Here is a 22721-nt window from a genome sequence, read left to right as displayed (position 1 = left end):
GTGTGATTGTGTTTTTATTGTTTTATTAGAGTATTTTCCAGGAAAAGACTGACTTTCTTGCTTTTAAAATTCACTGTATATGTCCATTTTGTGTCTACAGAGGAACCAGAGATCGACCTAGATGTGGCTCTCAGAACCTCTATTATAGCCAAAGCTGGTGAGGATGTCCAAGTGTTGATTCCCTTTAAAGGAAGACCTCCACCTACTGTCACCTGGAGAAAAGATGAGAAGAATCTTGGCAGTGATGCCAGATACAACATTCAAAATACTGATTCATCTTCATTACTCACTATTCCTCAAGTTACTCGCAATGATACAGGAAAATATGTTCTGACAATAGAAAACGGGGTTGGTCAACCCAAGTCTTCAACCGTGAGTGTTAAGGTGCTTGATACACCAGCCGCCTGCCAGAAACTACAGGTTAAACATGTTTCTCTAGGCACAGTCACTTTGCTCTGGGATCCTCCTCTCATTGATGGAGGATCTCCCATAATTAATTACATCATTGAAAAGAGAGATGCCACCAAGAGAACATGGTCTGTTGTGTCGCACAAATGTGCCAGTACATCCTTTAAGGTAACAGATTTATCAGAGAAAATACCATTCTTCTTTAGAGTTCTTGCAGAAAATGAAATCGGAATTGGGGAACCCTGTGAAACTACAGAACCAGTGAAGGCTGCTGAAGTACCTGCACCCATACGTGATCTCTCAATGAAAGATTCAACAAAAACATCTGTTATCCTGAGCTGGACCAAACCTGACTTCGATGGTGGCAGTGTCATCACAGACTATGTTGTAGAAAGGAAAGGTAAAGGCGAACAATCATGGTCACACGCCGGCATAAGCAAGACATGTGAAATTGAAATTGGCCAACTTAAAGAACAGTCAGTCCTGGAATTCAGGGTGTTTGCTAAAAATGAGAAAGGGCTGAGTGATGCTGTCACTATTGGGCCACTTACAGTAAAAGAACTTGTAATCACACCTGAAGTCGACCTGTCAGAAATCCCTGGGGCACAAATCGCAGTGAGAATTGGGCATAACGTACATCTTGAATTACCTTATAAAGGAAAACCCAAACCATCTATCAGTTGGTTGAAAGATGGTTTACCACTGAAAGAAAGTGAGTATGTTCGCTTCAGTAAAACTGAAAACAAAATTACCTTGAATATTAAGAATGTCAAGAAGGAACATGGAGGAAAATACACAGTTATTCTTGATAATGCGGTGTGTAGAAATTCTTTCCCCATTACGGTCATCACCCTCGGCCCACCATCCAAGCCCAAAGGACCCATTCGATTTGATGAAATCAAAGCTGACAGTGCCATAATATCATGGGATGTACCTGAAGATGATGGAGGAGGAGAAATTACTTGTTACAGCATCGAGAAGCGGGAAGCTTCACAAACTAACTGGAAGATGGTATGTTCAAGTGTTGCCAGGACCACTTTCAAAGTTCCTAATCTGGTCAAAGATGCTGAATACCAGTTTAGAGTTAGAGCAGAAAACAGATATGGAGTCAGTGAACCACTTGTCTCAAACATTATTTTGGCAAAACACCAGTTCAGGATTCCTGGCCCCCCAGGAAAGCCAGTTATATACAATGTGACTTCTGATGGCATGTCACTAACTTGGGATGCACCAGTTTATGATGGCGGTTCAGAAGTTACTGGATTTCATGTTGAAAAGAAAGAAAGAAATAGTATCCTCTGGCAAAGAGTTAACACATCACCAATATCTGGAAGAGAATACAGAGCTACCGGACTAATAGAAGGCCTGGATTACCAATTCCGCGTATACGCTGAAAATTCTGCTGGCCTAAGCTCACCAAGTGACCCAAGCAAATTTACCTTAGCTGTTTCCCCAGTGGGTAAGTAACTATTATTCAAATATATTTAAGCAATCAAATGTGTTAGTACAAGAAAATCGAGCACTGCTTTCCTTCCACATATCACCTTCCTTCTATCTTCTTGTAACTAGACAACCCAACTGGTGAGGTAAAGCAAGAGGAATGATTTTAAATCAGTCTAATAAAGTAATTTAAAATTCTTTTTAAAGACTGAGAAGCAGAAAATTGAAATTAATGAATAAAATGTGTTGGGGAAATTATTCATGTTATTTTTCTTCTATTGATTAAGAGCTGGTTACAGACATAATGAGGCACTTAACTTCCTTATGATTTTTCAGACCCACCTGGCACTCCTGACTACATTGATGTCACCCGGGAAACCATCACACTTAAATGGAACCCACCACTGCGTGATGGAGGCAGTAAGATTGTGGCCTACAGCATTGAGAAACGGCAAGGGAATGATCGCTGGGTTAGATGCAACTTCACTGATGTCAGTGAATGTCAGTACACAGTTACAGGGCTTAGTCCTGGAGATCGATACGAGTTCAGAATAATTGCAAGAAATGCTGTTGGAACCATAAGCCCACCCTCACAGTCTTCTGGCATTATTATGACAAGAGATGAAAATGGTAAGCATTTATGACACTTTCAATGTCACTAAGAGCATTTGCACTTTCAAAAAATACTTTTGGCCCCTGGTCTATAAAAGGAGAACAGAAACATCATTTCATACAGATTATCCAAGGATGTTATGTGGATGAATTAGATCTTTTCTACCTTTCAGATGAAGAGAAGAAAAACCATAACTTGAATCCATTCTTTTATAATGTCTATTATTTCATTCCATCCCATGTAAAACTCATGCAAGTGGGAATGAGTTTCTAGTTTTGTAACTTTAACCACTTAAAATAAGTAAAAAAGGACCCAAGAAGAGATGTCCATCTGTACTGGAGTTATTAAAAAAACAACATATAGCCAACCACACAATCGTCACCTTGCTTTAGGTACAGTTGAAGGCCTTTTGCAAGAACTTGTTTGAACATGCAGTCCTATCAGAAAGTAAATGACCTGTAAAGGTTTTGTTTCTAATGATGGACAAATACTTAACCACATAGTCTAAATGTAATTTTCAGTCCCACTTTCACAATAGTCTTTGGTAGCCCAGATGGCATTATCTTGCCAGGCTTTATGATAACAGTGCTAATGAAAAATGTGTGGAAGTATGTCTTTATGAAGCAAAACTAATACGCAGTCTATTTCTTTTATAGTTCCACCAACAGTAGAGTTTGGCCCTGAGTACTTCGATGGTCTCATTATTAAGTCTGGAGAGAGCCTTAGAATTAAAGCTTTGGTACAAGGACGACCAGTACCTCGAGTAACTTGGTTCAAAGATGGAGTCGAAATAGAAAAGAGGATGAATATGGAAATAACCGACGTCCTTGGATCCACCAGCCTCTTTGTTAGAGATGCTAATCGGGACCATCGTGGTGTATATACAGTGGAAGCCAAAAATGTATCTGGTTCCACAAAAGCAGAAATTACAGTGAAAGTACAAGGTAATTTTAAAATTAGTGTTACAAACATTTAGACTTGGATTAAGGATATGCCTAATTATATTTTAATTGACAGGAAAAAGAAACTAACTCTTAAAACTTTTTCTTACAGATACACCAGGAAAAGTAGTTGGGCCCATAAGATTCACCAATATTACCGGTGAGAAGATGACCCTGTGGTGGGACGCACCACTCAATGACGGCTGTGCTCCTGTCACCCACTATATCATTGAAAAAAGGGAAACGAGCAGACTTGCTTGGGCATTAATTGAAGATAAATGTGAAGCCCACAGTTACACTGCCATTAAATTAATAAACGGCAATGAATACCAATTCCGTGTTTCTGCGGTTAACAAGTTTGGTGTTGGCAGACCACTTGACTCTGACCCAGTGGTTGCTCAAATACAGTACAGTAAGTTTCCATTTTTACTAAATGATACTATGTCATAACATCAACCTCCCAAGCAAATGTATCTAACTGTCTTGAGTTCTCCCCCGTCTTTTGCAGCTGTTCCCGATGCCCCTGGCACTCCGGAACCTAGCAATGTAACAGGCAACAGCATTACGCTGACATGGGCAAGACCAGAATCAGATGGTGGCAATGAGATTCAACACTATATCCTTGAAAGGAGAGAAAAGAAAAGCACAAGATGGGTGAAAGTGATCAGCAAACGACCCATCTCTGAGACGAGATACAAGGTCACTGGTCTGACAGAAGGCAACGAATATGAATTCCATGTCATGGCAGAAAATGCTGCAGGAGTGGGACCTGCAAGTGATATCTCAAGGCTAATTAAATGTAGAGAACCTGTTAACCCACCAGGTCCTCCTGCCGTGGTCAAAGTGACAGACACATCGAAGACAACTGTGAGCTTAGAATGGGCCAAACCAGTCTTTGATGGTGGCATGGAAATTATTGGGTACATTATAGAAATGTGCAAAGCTGACTTGGGAGACTGGCACAAGGTGAACACCGAGCCCTGCGTGAAAACAAGATACACAGTCACTGATCTACAAGCAGGTGAAGAATACAAATTCCGGGTCAGTGCTATCAATGGTGCTGGAAAAGGAGACAGCTGCGAAGTGACTGGCACAATTAAAGCCATTGACCGATTATCAGCTCCAGAGTTAGACATTGACGCAAACTTCAAGCAAACTCACATCGTTAGAGCTGGGGCCAGTATTCGCCTCTTCATTGCCTTCCAGGGCAGACCTACGCCTACAGCTGTATGGAGCAAGCCGGACTCTAACCTTAGCATTCGGGCTGATATCCACACGACAGACTCCTTCAGCACCCTCACTGTAGAAAACTGCAACAGAAATGATGCAGGGAAATACACCCTTACTGTGGAAAACAACAGTGGTAGCAAGTCCATCACATTCACTGTCAAGGTGCTCGACTCTCCAGGACCACCTGGTCCAATTACCTTCAAGGATGTGACCCGGGGATCTGTCACACTGATGTGGGATGCTCCTCTCCTTGATGGTGGTGCCCGAATCCATCACTATGTGGTAGAGAAACGAGAAGCGAGTCGCCGCAGCTGGCAGGTTATCAGTGAAAAATGTACTCGTCAGATCCTCAAGGTCAGTGACCTGGCAGAAGGCGTTCCATACTATTTCCGCGTTTCTGCAGAAAACGAGTATGGTGTTGGTGAGCCCTATGAAATGCCCGAACCAATCGTGGCCACAGAACAGCCTGCTCCTCCTAGGAGACTTGATGTTGTTGACACTAGCAAATCTTCTGCAGTCTTAGCTTGGCTTAAACCGGATCATGATGGAGGCAGTCGAATCACTGGCTATTTGCTCGAAATGAGACAAAAAGGTTCTGACTTCTGGGTTGAAGCTGGTCACACCAAACAGCTGACTTTCACAGTTGAGCGCCTGGTCGAGAACACTGAATATGAATTCCGTGTGAAGGCCAAGAATGATGCTGGCTATAGTGAACCCAGGGAAGCCTTCTCATCTGTCATCATCAAGGAGCCTCAAATTGAGCCCACTGCTGATCTCACTGGAATTACCAATCAGCTCATAACTTGCAAAGCAGGAAGCACATTTACTATCGATGTGCCAATCAGTGGTCGTCCCGCCCCCAAAGTAACATGGAAACTGGAAGAAATGAGACTTAAGGAGACAGACCGAGTGAGTATCACAACAACAAAAGACAGGACCACCCTGACTGTAAAGGACAGCATGAGAGGTGACTCTGGCAGATACTTCTTGACCCTGGAAAATACGGCTGGTGTTAAAACATTTACTATCACAGTTGTGGTCATTGGAAGGCCAGGTCCAGTGACTGGCCCCATCAAGGTCTCTTCTGTCTCAGCTGAATCATGTGTCCTGTCATGGGCTGAACCTAAAGATGATGGAGGCACCGAAATTACTAATTACATAGTTGAAAAGCGTGAGTCAGGTACAACAGCTTGGCAACTCATCAATTCCAGTGTCAAGCGTACTCAGATTAAAGTCACTCACCTCACAAAATACATGGAATATTGCTTCCGTGTCAGTTCAGAGAACAGATTTGGTGTCAGCAAACCTCTAGAATCAGCACCAATAGTTGCTGAGCATCCATTTGGTAAGAAAAATTAAAATCATATTTCAAAGTCTCATTTATTAAGTATTTCCACTGAATTTTGTAAAACTGTATTCACGTTTGATGCCTTTGTTTATATTCAGTCCCACCAAGTGCTCCTACCAGACCTGAAGTGTACTATGTGTCTGCCAATGCCATGTCTATTCGCTGGGAAGAACCCTACCATGATGGCGGCAGTAAAATCATTGGCTACTGGGTTGAAAAGAAAGAACGTAACACCATTCTTTGGGTGAAGGAAAACAAAGTGCCGTGTTTGGAGTGCAACTATAAAGTGACTGGTTTAGTCGAAGGACTGGAATACCAATTCAGAACTTATGCACTCAATGCTGCAGGTGTTAGCAAGGCCAGTGAAGCTTCAAGACCTATCATGGCCCAAAACCCAGTTGGTATGTAGTAAAAATCAGGGGTGCATTTGTCTTTTACTATTATTGCTAAACTCAGAGAACTCAGTTATATTTTTCACCTTATTTTTCATCTCTTCTAGATGCACCAGGTAGACCAGAAGTGACAGATGTCACCCGATCAACAGTATCACTGATTTGGTCGGCCCCGGTGTACGATGGAGGCAGCAAGGTCGTGGGCTACATCATAGAGCGTAAGCCAGTCAGCGAGGTTGGAGATGGCCGCTGGCTAAAGTGCAACTATACCATTGTGTCTGACAACTTCTTCACCGTGACTGCTCTCAGTGAAGGAGACACTTACGAATTCCGTGTGTTGGCCAAGAACGCAGCAGGCGTAATTAGCAAAGGGTCAGAATCCACGGGACCCGTCACTTGCCGAGATGAATATGGTAAGAAATAGTCAAAGTTCTCCTTTAAATTACCACAATTTATGTGAGAGTAAACTGTCACATACTCATTTGCATCTATTTTGTGTATTAACAGCTCCACCCAAAGCCGAACTGGATGCCAGATTACAGGGTGATCTGGTTACCATCAGAGCAGGTTCAGATCTTGTTCTTGATGCTGCAGTTGGTGGCAAACCTGAACCCAAAATTATCTGGACCAAAGGAGAAAAGGAATTAGATCTCTGTGAAAAAGTCTCTATGCAGTATACTGGGAAACGAGCCACTGCTGTGATCAAGTTCTGTGACAGGAGTGACAGTGGAAAATACACCTTAACAGTGAAGAATGCCAGTGGGACCAAGGCCGTGTCGGTCATGGTCAAAGTACTTGGTAAGCATGGCACATGTTCTTGGGCTGCTAAAGCATTTTCACGTGAGTGGAAAGAATGGTCCTCAGCATGGCTTACCATGCATCTGTTTCAGATTCCCCTGGCCCTTGTGGAAATCTCACCGTCAGCAGAATAACCGAGGAGAAGTGCACTTTAGCCTGGAGCCTTCCTCAGGAAGATGGAGGAGCAGAAATAACTCACTACATTGTAGAAAGACGTGAGACCAGCAGGCTCAACTGGGTGATTGTCGAAGGCGAATGCCCAACTCTGTCCTATGTAGTTACCAGACTCATCAAGAACAACGAGTACACATTCCGAGTGAGGGCAGTAAACAAATATGGCCCTGGTGTGCCCGCTGAATCAGAGCCCATCGTAGCCAGAAACTCATTCAGTGAGTATTAACACTTTTAAACGCTTTGGTGACCAAAACATGATGGAATCAGGGAGAGGGGAGAAGGGCATTCATGTTCATAGTGATTGTCTTCAATTCTGATCGTCATCCTTATTTCCATACTATACACACAGCTATTCCATCACAACCTGGCATACCTGAAGAAGTCGGGGCTGGCAAAGAGCATATCATTATCCAGTGGACAAAACCCGAATCCGATGGTGGCAATGAGATCAGTAACTACCTAGTAGACAAACGTGAGAAAAAGAGCCTGCGCTGGACACGTGTCAACAAAGACTATGTGGTGTATGACACCAGGCTGAAGGTGACCAGCCTGATGGAAGGTTGTGACTACCAGTTCCGAGTGACCGCAGTGAATGCTGCTGGGAACAGTGAACCTAGCGAAGCTTCCAACTTCATTACATGCAGAGAACCATCATGTGAGTTCTAAGAATCATATATGAATCTAATACCTATCAAAACCACTGACAAATAATTTTTTAACATGTCATTTCAAAGAGTTTATAAAATTTACAAAATGTATATGTCTAAAAAAGAATATGCTTGTTAGGGTAATATTAGATACAGACTAGTCAGAGAACCCTCTTCTGTTGGCAAGTTAGCATTAATGTTGCTGAAAATTATTGCAGTATCTTCCTAATTTATGAAAAAACAAATTAGTCTGCTATCAATATGAAAAACATATTTTGTAACTCTTCCTAAGAATGCATTATACTGGTAACTACTGAAAAAAAAAGTAAAGTCCCTTTTGAGAAAAGGCTCAGTAGGAGCAAAAAGTGTCTAATATTTAATAAGTTACTAATAAAATAATTGTTATAGGAGCTTCAAAACTAAGAGACAAATCCTTTTACAGGGTTTGAGTCCCATAGCTAAAAGGAATAATTCATTAGTACCAAATGGAGGGATGAGGAAACAGATTCTGTGTTCATTAGAAACAGAAGTGATATAATGATATAAACGCACTGAAAGATAAGCAACTAAAATAAGTCCCCACAAATGGGTTAAACAGTGGGCTTAGCTAAAAGAGAATACACACAGTTAGCTGAAGTAGTAGGGAAGAAACATCTAACTTCCTAAAGCAATCTGATTATTAAAATAATAACAGTGATTATGTAACATATACAGCTGTGCTGTAATATCAGAAGAGCCCAGTTACAAAGCTGGTCTTTCTGAGTGTGGACACAGAGCAATAATGCCTTTGTGAATCTAGAAAACCAAAATTACAATTCTCAAAAGTTTCCTTATTTGTGTAATACCTACATCCCAATTTTAAATTCCACAGATACCCCTGGACCACCTTCTGCTCCAAGAATTGTGGATACCACCAAGCGCAGCATTAGTTTGGCATGGACCAAGCCCATGTACGACGGTGGTGCTGACATCATTGGATATGTCCTTGAAATGCAAGAGAAGGACACTGATCAGTGGTACCGAGTGCATACCAATGCCACAATAAGAAATACTGAATTCACTGTGCCAGACCTTAAAATGGGCCAGAAATATTCCTTCCGAGTTGCAGCTGTGAACGTGAAGGGTATGAGTGAATACAGCGAGACAATTGCTGAAATTGAGCCTGTGGAAAGACTAGGTATTTATAATCAAAACTTAAGTGAATTAATTTCTCATCTGACCTCTTCGTGAATTAATTAAATTTTGATGTTTATTTTCCAGAAATACCAGATCTTGAGCTTGCAGATGATCTAAAGAAGACTGTGACCCTCAGGGCTGGGGCCACGTTGCGCCTGATGGTGTCTGTGTCTGGAAGACCACCTCCCGTTATCACATGGAGCAAAAAGGGCATTGACCTTGCAAACCGGGCAATTATTGACAACACTGAGAGTTATTCTTTACTCATTGTGGACAAAGTTAATCGATATGATGCTGGAAAATACACAATTGAAGCAGAAAATCAATCTGGCAAGAAATCAGCAACAGTCCTTGTTAAAATATATGGTAAGTATTCTTAGAAGTAGATTCTCTGAAAAGGTCCCTTGACCTGTGATTGATCACTTCTTTAGAGAAGACCTATGTAGATTATATTCTCCTGTCCCAACCCCAAATCTATCAACCAATCAGGCAAAGAGGAAATATGGATCTTTCATTCTATTTTTAGATACTCCTGGTCCCTGTCCTTCAGTGAAAGTTAAGGAAGTTTCGAGAGACTCTGTGACTATTACTTGGGAAATTCCCACAATTGATGGTGGTGCTCCAGTCAACAACTATATCATTGAGAAACGTGAAGCTGCCATGAGAGCATTCAAAACAGTCACTACCAAGTGCAGCAAGACACTTTACCGGGTTTCTGGACTTGTAGAAGGAACCATGTACTATTTCAGAGTTCTACCAGAAAATATTTATGGTATTGGAGAACCTTGTGAAACATCTGATGCAGTCTTAGTCTCAGAAGTGCCATTGGTGCCTACAAAGCTAGAGGTGGTTGATGTCACCAAATCCACTGTCACCCTCGCCTGGGAAAAACCACTCTATGATGGTGGTAGCCGACTCACTGGATATGTTCTTGAGGCCTGCAAAGCAGGCACAGAGAGATGGATGAAGGTTGTCACCCTAAAGCCCACAGTGCTAGAGCATACTGTTATTTCCTTAAATGAAGGTGAACAATATCTATTCAGAGTAAGGGCACAAAATGAGAAAGGCGTGTCAGAACCAAGAGAGATCGTCACAGCTGTGACTGTACAAGATCTCAGAGGTATGTACTGAATAGCCAAAAAATAACAATAGTAAAGTAAAATGAAAATATTCAGAGTTCATTACACTTTATTGTTAGAAATAATGCTTAAAACTAAATGCCTGATTTCTTTCTCATAGTGTTGCCAACAATTGATCTTTCTACAATGCCTCAAAAGACCATCCATGTCCCAGCTGGCAGACCTATAGAGCTGGTGATTCCTATTGCTGGACGTCCACCTCCTACTGCTTCCTGGTTCTTTGCTGGTTCTAAACTGAGAGAATCAGAGCGTGTCACAGTTGAAACTCACACTAAAATAACTAAATTAACCATCCGTGAAACCACTATAAGAGATACAGGAGAATATACACTTGAATTAAAGAATGTTACTGGAACTACTTCAGAGACCATTAAAGTTATCATTCTTGGTAAGAATGTGTGACAAAGACACAAGAAAGTTGCTCATGTTTGGTCACCCAGTTTTGATTTGAAGTGAAAACTAATTTCCTGGATTTATTCTTCTTTTTAGACAAGCCTGGTCCACCGACTGGACCCATCAAAATTGACGAAATTGACGCTACATCAGTTACCATTTCCTGGGAAGCCCCTGAACTGGATGGTGGTGCTCCATTGAGTGGCTATGTTGTAGAACAACGTGATGCTCATCGTCCAGGATGGCTGCCAGTTTCTGAATCAGTGACTAGACCAACATTTAAGTTTACCAGACTCACTGAAGGAAATGAGTATGTGTTCCGTGTGGCTGCAACAAACCGCTTCGGGATTGGCTCTTACTTGCAGTCTGAGGTCATTGAGTGTCGCAGCAGCATCAGTAAGTCCTTGCACCCCTCTGTTGCTCTCCCTGCCTCTGATTATGAATGTTAACAAAAAAGAATTGGTTTCTGCCCTGATGTGATGAAAACTAGCTGGGAATATAGCTCAGTTGGCTGAGTGCTTGCCTCACATGCACAAGGCCCTGGGTTCAATCCCCAGCACCACAAAAAAAAAAAAAAAAAAAAGAAATTAACTCCAGGATCTAAAGTTTCTAAAACCTCCTTTCCTTGAAAGTTTTCAACTTAAGATTTTTTTTAAAGTCCTCATTCTTTTGAAAGAGAAGAAGGGAATCAGGAGAGAAGGAGGGAAAGAAGGAAGAAATGGAGGAAGAGAAGTAAGATGGGAGGGAAGAAAGTAGGACAGACAAGCTGTCTGTTATAGTAAGAAAAAATAAAGTACATGCATAAATATTTATAAATTAAAGAAAATAAGGAATAGAAAAAAGTACAAAAGTGAAAGCATTGGTAAAATATTCACAAGTGTCTAATATGCCATTTAAAATACTAAAAGTTAACATGACCCATTTGTATACAATAATAATAATTTTAAAAAAAATTAACCATCCCAGTGGCGGGGGGGGGGGGGAATATATACAGTACATTCATCAAAAAAAAAAAAAAAAGTTAACATGAATAAAAAATGCATCTTTAATTTATTCTCAATGCCACATTATGTTTACCTCTGTCTTGCTGCAGGCATTCCTGGACCCCCTGAAACATTACAGGTATTTGATGTCTCCCGTGATGGCATGACACTTACTTGGTATCCACCTGAAGATGATGGCGGCTCCCAAGTGACTGGATATATTGTGGAACGCAAAGAAGTGAGAGCAGATCGGTGGGTCCGTGTAAATAAAGTACCAGTGACGATGACACGGTACCGCTCCACTGGCCTTATTGAAGGCTTAGAATATGAACACCGTGTCACAGCCATTAATGCAAGAGGGACTGGAAAACCGAGTCGTCCTTCCAAACCCATTGTTGCCATGGATCCAATTGGTAAATAACATCTTATGAGTCAAGCTTATTGAAATATAATTTATATGTAGTAAAATTAATCTTTCTGAAGTATGTAGTTCTATGAGTTCTGAAAAATGTGCTGTTATGGAATCACCACCATAATCAAACTATAGGAAATAGAATACAAAAATTTAGAAAACAAAAAGTAGTCTAATGCTAAAATCCATACATCAAAAACTCTCAGTGTGAGCTGGGGAGATAGCTCAGTTGGTAGAGTGCTTGCCTTGCAAGCACAAGGTTCTGGGTTCAATCCCCAGCACCGCACAGTTAATTTTCAACTTTGAAGCAATTTTAACAAGTATATTTTCTTCCCAGCTCCACCAGGAAAGCCACAAAATCCAAGAGTAACTGATACAACAAGAACGTCAGTCTCCCTAGCTTGGAGTGTTCCAGAAGATGAAGGAGGATCTAAGGTCACAGGCTACTTGATTGAAATGCAAAAAGTAGATCAACATGAATGGACCAAATGTAATACCACCCCAACCAAGATTCGGGAATATACTCTAACACACCTACCTCAGGGCGCTGAATACAGATTCCGTGTCCTTGCTTGTAATGCTGGTGGACCTGGAGAGCCTGCTGAGGTACCAGGAACTGTCAAAGTTACGGAGATGCTTGGTAAGACACATCATCATTTACTTTCTGCCATATCTACCTTAAGACTTATTGCTTACTCCTCCACATTAAAAAAAAAAAAAACTAAATTGTAACCTTACCTTTTTCCCCAGAATATCCTGACTATGAACTTGATGAAAGATACCAGGAAGGTGTCTTTGTAAGACAAGGTGGAGTCATCAGACTTACCATACCAATCAAAGGAAAACCATTCCCAATATGTAAATGGACCAAGGAAGGCCAGGATGTTAGTAAGCGTGCCATGATTGCAACATCCGAAACACACACTGAGCTTGTGATCAAGGAAGCAGACAGGGAAGATTCTGGAACTTATGACTTGGTTCTGGAAAACAAATGTGGCAAGAAGACTGTTTACATCAAGGTCAGGGTGATAGGAAGTCCCAACACTCCAGAAGGGCCACTTGAATATGATGACATACAAGCCCGCTCTGTAAGGGTCAGTTGGAGACCTCCTGCTGATGATGGTGGTGCTGACATCTTAGGCTACATCCTTGAGAGAAGAGAAGTGCCTAAAGCCGCCTGGTATACCATTGATTCCAGAGTCCGGGGTACATCTCTGGTAGTAAAAGGCCTCAAAGAAAATGTGGAATACCATTTCCGTGTTTCAGCAGAAAACCAATTTGGCATAAGCAAACCCTTGAAATCTGAGGAACCAGTCATACCAAAAACACCACTGAGTAAGTACTCTTTCAACCACAAAATTGCAAAAAAAATTTCAGTATTCTTGTTTTTAAATGAAAGCAATCAGTTTCCAAGATTTGGGACTGTCTCTGACAGGTATGGGTTTTCCACTTTATTTATAGATCCACCAGAACCACCAAGCAATCCTCCAGAAGTGCTTGATGTGACCAAGAGTTCTGTGAGCTTGTCCTGGTCCCGACCTAAAGATGATGGTGGCTCTCGAGTCACAGGCTACTACATTGAACGCAAGGAAACATCAACTGACAAGTGGGTCAGACACAACAAGACTCAGATAACCACCACAATGTACACTGTCACTGGGCTTGTTCCTGATGCTGAGTATCAGTTCCGCATCATTGCACAGAATGATGTTGGCCTAAGTGAGACCAGCCCTGCTTCTGAACCAGTTGTCTGTAAAGATCCATTTGGTAAGGAGAAAGCCTCCAGAGGGACTAAAAATCAAAGAAGCAAGCCAGTTTTAGTCTTTTTCTCTTATTTCACCTGTAAATCTAATTCTCTTTTCAATTATCTTAAAATATTCCAGATAAACCAAGCCAACCAGGAGAACTTGAGATTCTTTCAATATCCAAAGACAGTGTCACCCTACAGTGGGAGAAACCTGAATGTGATGGTGGCAAAGAAATTCTTGGATACTGGGTTGAATATAGACAGTCTGGAGACAGTGCTTGGAAGAAGAGCAATAAGGATCGTATCAAGGACAAGCAATTCACAATAGGGGGGTTGCTGGAAGCTACTGAATATGAATTCAGGGTTTTTGCTGAAAATGAGACTGGGCTTAGCAGACCTCGAAGAACAGCTATGTCTATAAAGACTAAACTAACATGTAAGTAGCCTTGAGTTCTCTGCCTATAATTTACAAACTAAACAACATATTAAGACTAACTATTCTTCTCTACTAAGTAGAATTCCATCAAGAGTTACTGGAGAACAAGTATTTGGAAATAAATCACTTGCTAGGGCATATGGACACACAGGGAACAGATAATAAGATATATAGGAAGCCATTCCAGACACATAGTGCCAGCAGGAGATGTTAGATGCATGAACTAAAGCATATTCCTGGAACAATTTCTATCTCTAATGCAATGGGTTTTTTTATACCTCCTAGCAAGATTCAACAGGTTAACAAATGTACCCAACTTCAAGGAGCAGGAATACTAAAGGTTTATAGAGAGAACTCATATTTCCCCAAGACCTTTTATTACATTGTTTAATGTCTTCCCAAACATAAAAAAGTCAGTCTACAAAACAATATGATGATGTGCTTAATTCATTCATTTCCACATGACTTTAGAAAAACGACTTCAAAGAATCTGTAAGAATTAAAGTTATATGTACCTCTTAACATAATAGTATTACCAGTAGGATATATTCATTCCTGATATACAAGGACAAAGGATTATAGATTTAGTAGTAATGCATTAACATTACGGTTCATCTCCTTCAGCTGGAGAGGCCCCAGGAGTACGCCAAGAAATGAAAGATGTTACCACCAAACTGGGTGAAGCTGCTCAACTCTCATGCCAGATTGTCGGAAGGCCTCTTCCTGACATCAAATGGTACCGATTTGGTAAGGAGCTCATACAAAGCCGGAAATATAAAATGTCTTCAGATGGACGCACACATACTCTGACAGTGATGACAGAAGAACAAGAAGATGAAGGCGTGTATACCTGCATAGCTACCAATGAAGTTGGAGAAGCAGAAACCAGTAGTAAGCTTCTCCTGCAAGCAGCACCACAGTTCCATCCTGGTTATCCACTGAAAGAGAAATATTATGGTGCTGTGGGTTCTACACTTCGACTTCACGTCATGTACATTGGTCGCCCAGTACCTGCCATGACTTGGTTCCATGGGCAGAAACTTTTGCAAAACTCAGAAAACATTACTATTGAAAACACTGAGCACTATACTCATCTGGTCATGAAGAATGTCCAGCGAAAGACTCATGCTGGGAAATATAAAGTTCAGCTCAGCAATGCTTTTGGAACAGTTGATGCCATTCTTGATGTAGAAATACAAGGTATTTTGTTTTTGCTTATGGTGATTTTCTGTTTAAAAAAAATCTTGGAAAACACACTATGACAATCACTACAATTACATTTTCTCCCAACAGATAAACCAGACAAACCTACAGGACCAATTGTGATTGAAGCTCTATTAAAGAACTCTGTGGTCATCAGCTGGAAACCCCCAGCTGATGATGGCGGCTCCTGGATCACCAATTATGTGGTGGAGAAGTGTGAGGCCAAGGAAGGGGCTGAATGGCAATTGGTGTCTTCAGCCATCTCAGTGACAACCTGCAGAATTGTGAACCTTACAGAAAATGCTGGCTATTACTTCCGGGTCTCAGCTCAGAACACCTTTGGCATCAGTGATCCCCTGGAGGTTCCCTCAGTTGTGATCATTAAGAGTCCGTTTGGTGAGTACAACCTGAATCCTCTTTTCTATTTCTTATCTTATATGCTATAAAACCCTATCTGTACACAAAACTCTTCTGAACAGAAATAAATTTTGAAAGGAAATAGCAAAGATTCAGATAAACTAGAACACCTTTTCCTCTTACTTTAAGTGAATGTTTGCAGATCTAAAAGGGGAAGTATGTACCCTAACTCCTTCTTTATAGGGGAGTTTCATTTTTTGACACATTTCTTAGCATAGGTAACCAGTTTCATTTGTCTGAAAGAGCTATTTTAAATAGAATTTGGAATCATTCTGTTTTTAAAAGAAGTTTTTAATGAAGATGTCTGTTTCACTTCATGACTCAAATTTTTTATTTTCTAATAGAAAAGCCAAGCGCTCCTGGCAAACCAACTATCACTGCTGTCACAAAAGATTCTTGTGTTGTGGCATGGAAGCCACCTGCCAGTGATGGAGGTGCAAAGATAAGAAATTACTACCTTGAAAAGCGTGAGAAGAAGCAGAATAAATGGATTGCTGTGACAACAGAAGAAATTCGAGAAACGGTCTTTTCAGTGCAAAACCTTATTGAAGGTCTTGAATATGAGTTCCGTGTGAAGTGTGAAAACCTAGGTGGGGAAAGTGAATGGAGTGAAATATCAGAACCTGTTACTCCCAAATCTGATGTCCCAATTCAGGCACCACACTTTAAAGAGGAACTGAGAAATCTAAATGTGAGATATCAGAGCAATGCTACTTTGGTCTGCAAAGTGACTGGTCATCCAAAACCTATTGTAAAATGGTACAGGCAAGGCAAAGAAATCATTGCAGATGGATTAAAGTATAGGATTCAAGAATTTAAGGGTGGTTACCACCAGCTCATCATTGCAAGTGTCACAGATGACGATGCCACCGTTTACCAAGTCAGAGCTACCAACCAAGGTGGATCTGTGTCTGGCACAGCCTCCTTGGAAGTGGAAGGTAAACACAAATCAGTAAATGTCAGTTTGATGTTTGATGACCTACCATTAATTTGGAGCGGGGGGGTGGTGTTACATTTAATTAGATAGTGCAAGGTGTTGCTACATCATATTCTTTTCTTCTTTTATTCTGATACAGTTCCAGCTAAGATCCACTTGCCTAAAACGCTTGAAGGCATGGGAGCAGTTCATGCCCTCCGAGGCGAGGTGGTCAGCATTAAGATCCCCTTCAGTGGCAAACCAGACCCTGTGATCACCTGGCAGAAAGGACAAGATCTCATTGACAATAATGGCCACTACCAAGTTATTGTCACAAGATCCTTCACATCGCTTGTTTTCCCCAATGGAGTGGAGAGAAAAGATGCTGGTTTCTATGTGGTCTGTGCTAAAAACAGATTCGGAATTGATCAAAAGACAGTTGAACTGGATGTGGCTGATGTTCCTGACCCACCCAGAGGAGTAAAAGTCAGTGATGTCTCACGAGATTCTGTCAACTTAACATGGACAGAGCCAGCTTCTGATGGTGGCAGCAAAATCACCAACTATATTATTGAAAAATGTGCAACTACTGCAGAAAGGTGGCTCCGGGTAGGACAGGCCCGAGAAACACGTTATACAGTGATCAACTTATTTGGAAAGACAAGTTACCAGTTCCGGGTAATAGCCGAAAATAAGTTTGGCCTGAGCAAGCCTTCTGAGCCTTCAGAACCAACCATAACAAAAGAAGATAAGACCAGAGCTATGAATTATGATGAAGAGGTAGATGAAACCAGGGAAGTTTCCATGACTAAAGCATCCCACTCCAAAACCAAGGAACTCTATGAGAGATATATGATTGCTGAAGATCTTGGACGTGGCGAGTTTGGAATTGTCCACCGTTGTGTTGAAACTTCCTCAAAGAAAACATTCATGGCCAAATTTGTTAAAGTCAAAGGAACTGATCAAGTTTTGGTAAAGAAAGAGATTTCCATCCTAAACATTGCTAGGCACAGAAATATCTTATACCTCCATGAATCATTTGAAAGCATGGAAGAATTAGTTATGATCTTTGAGTTCATATCAGGACTTGACATATTTGAACGCATTAACACAAGTGCTTTTGAACTCAATGAAAGAGAAATTGTAAGTTATGTTCGCCAAGTCTGTGAAGCACTGGAGTTCTTACACAGTCAAAATATTGGACACTTTGACATTAGACCAGAAAACATCATTTATCAAACAAGAAGGAGCTCCATCATTAAAATCATAGAATTTGGTCAAGCTCGTCAGTTGAAGCCAGGGGACAACTTCAGGCTTCTGTTCACTGCCCCTGAATATTATGCACCAGAAGTTCACCACCATGATGTTGTCAGCACAGCCACAGACATGTGGTCACTTGGGACACTGGTATATGTGTTGCTGGGTGGTACCAACCCATTCCTGGCTGAAACTAACCAACAGATAATTGAGAATATCATGAATGCCGAATATACTTTCGATGAAGAAGCATTTAAAGAAATTAGCCTTGAAGCCATGGATTTTGTTGACCGGCTATTAGTGAAAGAGAGAAAATCTCGCATGACAGCAACTGAGGCACTCCAACATCCGTGGCTGAAGCAGAAGATAGACAGAGTCAGTACTAAAGTCATCAGAACATTAAAACACCGGCGCTACTACCACACCCTGATCAAGAAAGACCTCAACATGGTTGTGTCAGCAGCCAGAATCTCCTGCGGTGGTGCAATCCGATCTCAGCGGGGAGTGAGTGTTGCTAAAGTTAAAGTAGCATCCATCGAAATAGGTCCGGTTTCTGGGCAGATAATGCATGCAGTTGGTGAAGAAGGAGGACATGTCAAATATGTATGCAAAATTGAAAATTATGATCAGTCTACCCAAGTGACCTGGTATTTTGGTGTCAGACAGCTGGAGAACAGTGAGAAATATGAAATCACCTATGAAGATGGAGTGGCTACCATGTTTGTCAAAGACATTACCAAGTTCGATGATGGTACCTACAGATGTAAAGTCGTCAATGACTACGGTGAAGACAGTTCTTATGCAGAGCTGTTTGTTAAAGGTGTGAGAGAAGTTTATGACTATTACTGCCGTAGAACCATGAAGAAAATTAAGCGCAGAACAGACACCATGAGACTCCTGGAGAGGCCACCAGAATTTACCCTGCCTCTCTATAACAAGACGGCTTATGTGGGTGAAAATGTCCGGTTTGGAGTAACTATAACTGTCCACCCAGAGCCTCGTGTAACATGGTATAAATCAGGTCAGAAGATCAAACCAGGCGATGATGACAAGAAGTACACATTTGAGTCTGACAAGGGTCTTTACCAATTAACAATCAACAGTGTCACTACAGACGATGATGCCGAGTATACAGTTGTGGCAAGGAACAAATATGGTGAAGACAGCTGTAAAGCAAAGCTAACGGTAACCCTACACCCACCTCCAACAGATACTACCCTAAGACCCATGTTCAAACGGCTACTGGCCAACGCAGAATGCCAAGAAGGCCAAAGTGTCTGCTTTGAGATCCGAGTGTCAGGCATTCCCCCACCAACATTAAAATGGGAGAAAGATGGTCAGCCACTGTCCCTTGGGCCTCACATTGAAATTGTTCATGAAGGCTTAGATTATTATGCTTTGCACATCAGGGACACTTTGCCTGAAGACACAGGTTACTATAGAGTCACAGCCACAAACACAGCTGGGTCCACCAGCTGCCAGGCTCACTTACAAGTGGATCGCCTGAGATACGTCAAACAGGAGTTCCAGAGTAAGGAGGAACGGGAACGACACGTACAAAAACAGATTGACAAGACACTAAGAATGGCTGAAATTCTTTCTGGAACTGAAAGTGTGCCACTGACACAGGTAGCCCAAGAGGCTCTGCGAGAAGCGGCCATCCTTTACAAACCAGCGGTGAGCACCAAGACCGTAAAAGGGGAATTCCGACTTGAGACAGAAGAAAAGAAGGAGGAGAGAAAACTCCGCATGCCTTACGAAGTACCAGAGCCTCGCAAGTACAAACAGACGACGGTAGAGGAAGACCAACGCATCAAGCAGTTCGTGCCCATGTCTGACATGAAGTGGTATAAAAAGATCCGTGATCAGTATGAAATGCCTGGGAAACTGGACAGAATGGTACAGAAGAGACCCAAGCGCATCCGCCTTTCCAGATGGGAACAGTTCTATGTGATGCCTCTTCCGCGCATTACGGACCAATACAGACCAAAGTGGAGGATTCCCAAGCTGTCCCAGGATGACCTGGAGATGGTGAGGCCAGCCCGCCGGCGGACGCCCTCTCCTGACTATGGCTTTTATTACAGGCGCAGGAGACGCTCTCTGGGGGACATGTCCGATGAAGAGTTGCTCCTGCCCATTGATGACTACCTGGCAATGAAAAGGACAGAGGAGGAGCGGCTGCGGCTCGAGGAGGAGCTTGAGTTGGGTTTCTCCGCTTCACCCCCGAGCCGGAGCCCGCCACGCTTTGAGCTTTCTAGCCTCCGTTACTCTTCTCCACAAGCTCACGTCCAGGTGGAGGAAACAAGAAAAGACTTCAGGTATTCGACCTATCACATCCCTGCCAGAGCTGACACGAGCACGAGCTACGCGGAGCTGCGGGAGCGGCACGCCCGCGCCTCCTACCGACAGCCCAAGCAGCGGCAGAGGATCATGGCCGAGAGGGAGGATGAAGAGCTGCTGCGGCCGGTCACCACCACCCAGCGCCTCTCAGAGTACAAGAGTGAGCTTGACCACCTGTCCAAGGAAGAAAAGTCTAAAAAGAAATCAAGACGACAGAGAGAAGTAACCGAAATAACAGAAATTGAGGAAGAATACGAAATCTCAAGACGTGCTCAGAGAGAATCATCCTCATCCGCCTCCAGGCTCCTGAGACGGCGGCGCTCCCTGTCGCCAACTTACATTGAGCTAATGAGGCCAGTGTCCGAGTTGATCCGATCACGTCCACCGCCAGCTGAGGACTATGAAGAGGACTTAGAAAGAAGGTCCCCTACTCCAGAGAGAACCCGCCCACGTTCCCCCAGCCCTGTGTCTAGTGAGAGATCGCTCTCAAGATTTGAGAGATCTGCAAGATTTGATATCTTTTCCAGATATGAGTCCATGAAAGCTGCTTTAAAGACTCAAAAGACATCAGAGAGGAAGTATGAAGTCCTGAGTCAGCAGCCTTTCACGTTGGACCACGCCCCTCGGATCACACTGAGAATGCGCTCCCATAGGGTGCCATGTGGCCAAAACACTCGCTTCATCTTGAACGTTCAGTCTAAGCCAACTGCTGAGGTTAAATGGTACCACAACGGTGTGGAGCTCCAAGAGAGCAGTAAGATTCATTACACCAACACAAGTGGTGTCCTGACGCTGGAGATTCTGGACTGCCACATTGATGACAGTGGAACCTACCGTGCTGTATGCACCAACTACAAAGGAGAAGCTTCTGACTATGCGACCTTGGACGTAACAGGAGGAGCTTATACCACTTATGCATCCCAGCGCAGAGATGAAGAGGTCCCCAGATCAGTTTTCCCTGAGCTGACAAGAACAGAGGCATATGCAGTTTCATCATTTAAGAAAACATCTGAGATGGAAGCTTCTTCTTCGGTCAGGGAAGTGAAGTCACAGATGACAGAGACAAGGGAAAGTCTCTCATCCTATGAACACTATGCTTCTGCAGAAATGAAAAGCACTGCATTAGAAGAAAAGTCACTGGAAGAAAAATCCACAACCAGAAAGATCAAGACGACATTGGCAGCGAGAATTCTAACAAAGCCACGGTCCTTAACTGTCTACGAAGGCGAGTCTGCCAGGTTTTCTTGTGATACAGATGGTGAGCCGGTACCAACTGTGACCTGGCTGCGTGGAGGGCAAGTGATAAGTACTTCTGCTCGCCACCAAGTGACCACTGCAAAGTACAAATCAACCTTTGAGATCTCTTCAGTGCAGGCATCTGATGAGGGCAACTATAGCGTGCTGGTAGAGAACAGTGAGGGGAAGCAGGAAGCACAGTTTACCCTGACCGTTCAGAAAGCCAGGGTTACAGAAAAGGCTGTGACATCCCCACCCAGGGTCAAATCCCCAGAGCCTCGGGTAAAATCTCCAGAAGCAGTGAAGTCTCCCAAACGAGTGAAATCTCCAGAACCCGTGACTTCTCATCCAAAAGCTGTGTCACCCACAGAGACAAAGCCTACACCAACAGAGAAAGTTCAGCAGCTGCCAGTCTCTGCCCCACCAAAGATAACTCGATTCCTGAAAGCAGAAGCTTCTAAAGATATTGCAAAGCTTACCTGTGCAGTTGAAAGTAGTGTATTAAGTGCAAAAGAGGTCACCTGGTACAAAGACGGCAAGAAACTGAAGGAAAATGGGCATTTCCAGTTTCATTATTCAGCAGATGGTACCTATGAACTCAAAATCCATAATCTCACTGAATCTGACTGTGGAGAATATGTTTGTGAGATTTCTGGGGAAGGTGGAACTTCCAAAACTAGCTTCCAGTTTATGGGACAGGCTTTTAAGAGTATCCATGAGCAGGTATCAAGTATATCAGAAACCAAGAAATCAGCTCAGAAAACTGCTGAGTCAGCAGAAACCAAGAAATCAGCTCAGAAAACTACTGAGTCAACAGAAACCAAGAAAACTGAGCCAAAAGCTCCTGAACCAATTTCCTCAAAACCAGTAATTGTTACTGGGCTACAGGATACAACAGTTTCTTCAGACAGCATTGCTAAATTTACAGTTAAAGTCACTGGAGAACCTCAGCCAACTGTCACCTGGACAAAGGATGGAAAGGTAACCAGTTCTTAAACTGTTCCTTTTTCTTTTAAAACACTAATCTCTCCCCTCACCCCCACTCAAAAAGAGAAATTAAGTGACATTTAATAAT

General features: G+C 42.4%; 1 protein-coding gene across 1 annotated transcript in view; it reads left to right on the top strand.

The window, feature by feature from the left end:
- The window catches only part of Ttn (titin), a 265315-nt gene that overhangs the window by 238491 nt on the left and 4103 nt on the right, over positions 1 to 22721 (top strand). Inside the window, 24 exon segments of the mRNA XM_047544703.1 lie at positions 101 to 1867; positions 2185 to 2478; positions 3118 to 3405; positions 3515 to 3814; positions 3911 to 5977; positions 6079 to 6381; positions 6480 to 6785; positions 6880 to 7170; positions 7263 to 7559; positions 7694 to 7999; positions 8863 to 9168; positions 9252 to 9533; positions 9694 to 10287; positions 10407 to 10694; positions 10796 to 11095; positions 11793 to 12095; positions 12432 to 12734; positions 12845 to 13429; positions 13556 to 13861; positions 13978 to 14277; positions 14902 to 15477; positions 15571 to 15876; positions 16242 to 16835; positions 16974 to 22627. Coding sequence (XP_047400659.1) covers positions 101 to 1867; positions 2185 to 2478; positions 3118 to 3405; positions 3515 to 3814; positions 3911 to 5977; positions 6079 to 6381; positions 6480 to 6785; positions 6880 to 7170; positions 7263 to 7559; positions 7694 to 7999; positions 8863 to 9168; positions 9252 to 9533; positions 9694 to 10287; positions 10407 to 10694; positions 10796 to 11095; positions 11793 to 12095; positions 12432 to 12734; positions 12845 to 13429; positions 13556 to 13861; positions 13978 to 14277; positions 14902 to 15477; positions 15571 to 15876; positions 16242 to 16835; positions 16974 to 22627 — 16916 coding nt within the window.

The sequence above is a fragment of the Sciurus carolinensis genome, chromosome 3 (genome assembly GCF_902686445.1).
Source record: "Sciurus carolinensis chromosome 3, mSciCar1.2, whole genome shotgun sequence".
NCBI lineage: Eukaryota > Metazoa > Chordata > Mammalia > Rodentia > Sciuridae > Sciurus > Sciurus carolinensis.
Note: the sequence above shows the minus strand (reverse complement) of the source record. Positions and strands in the feature narration are given on the sequence as shown.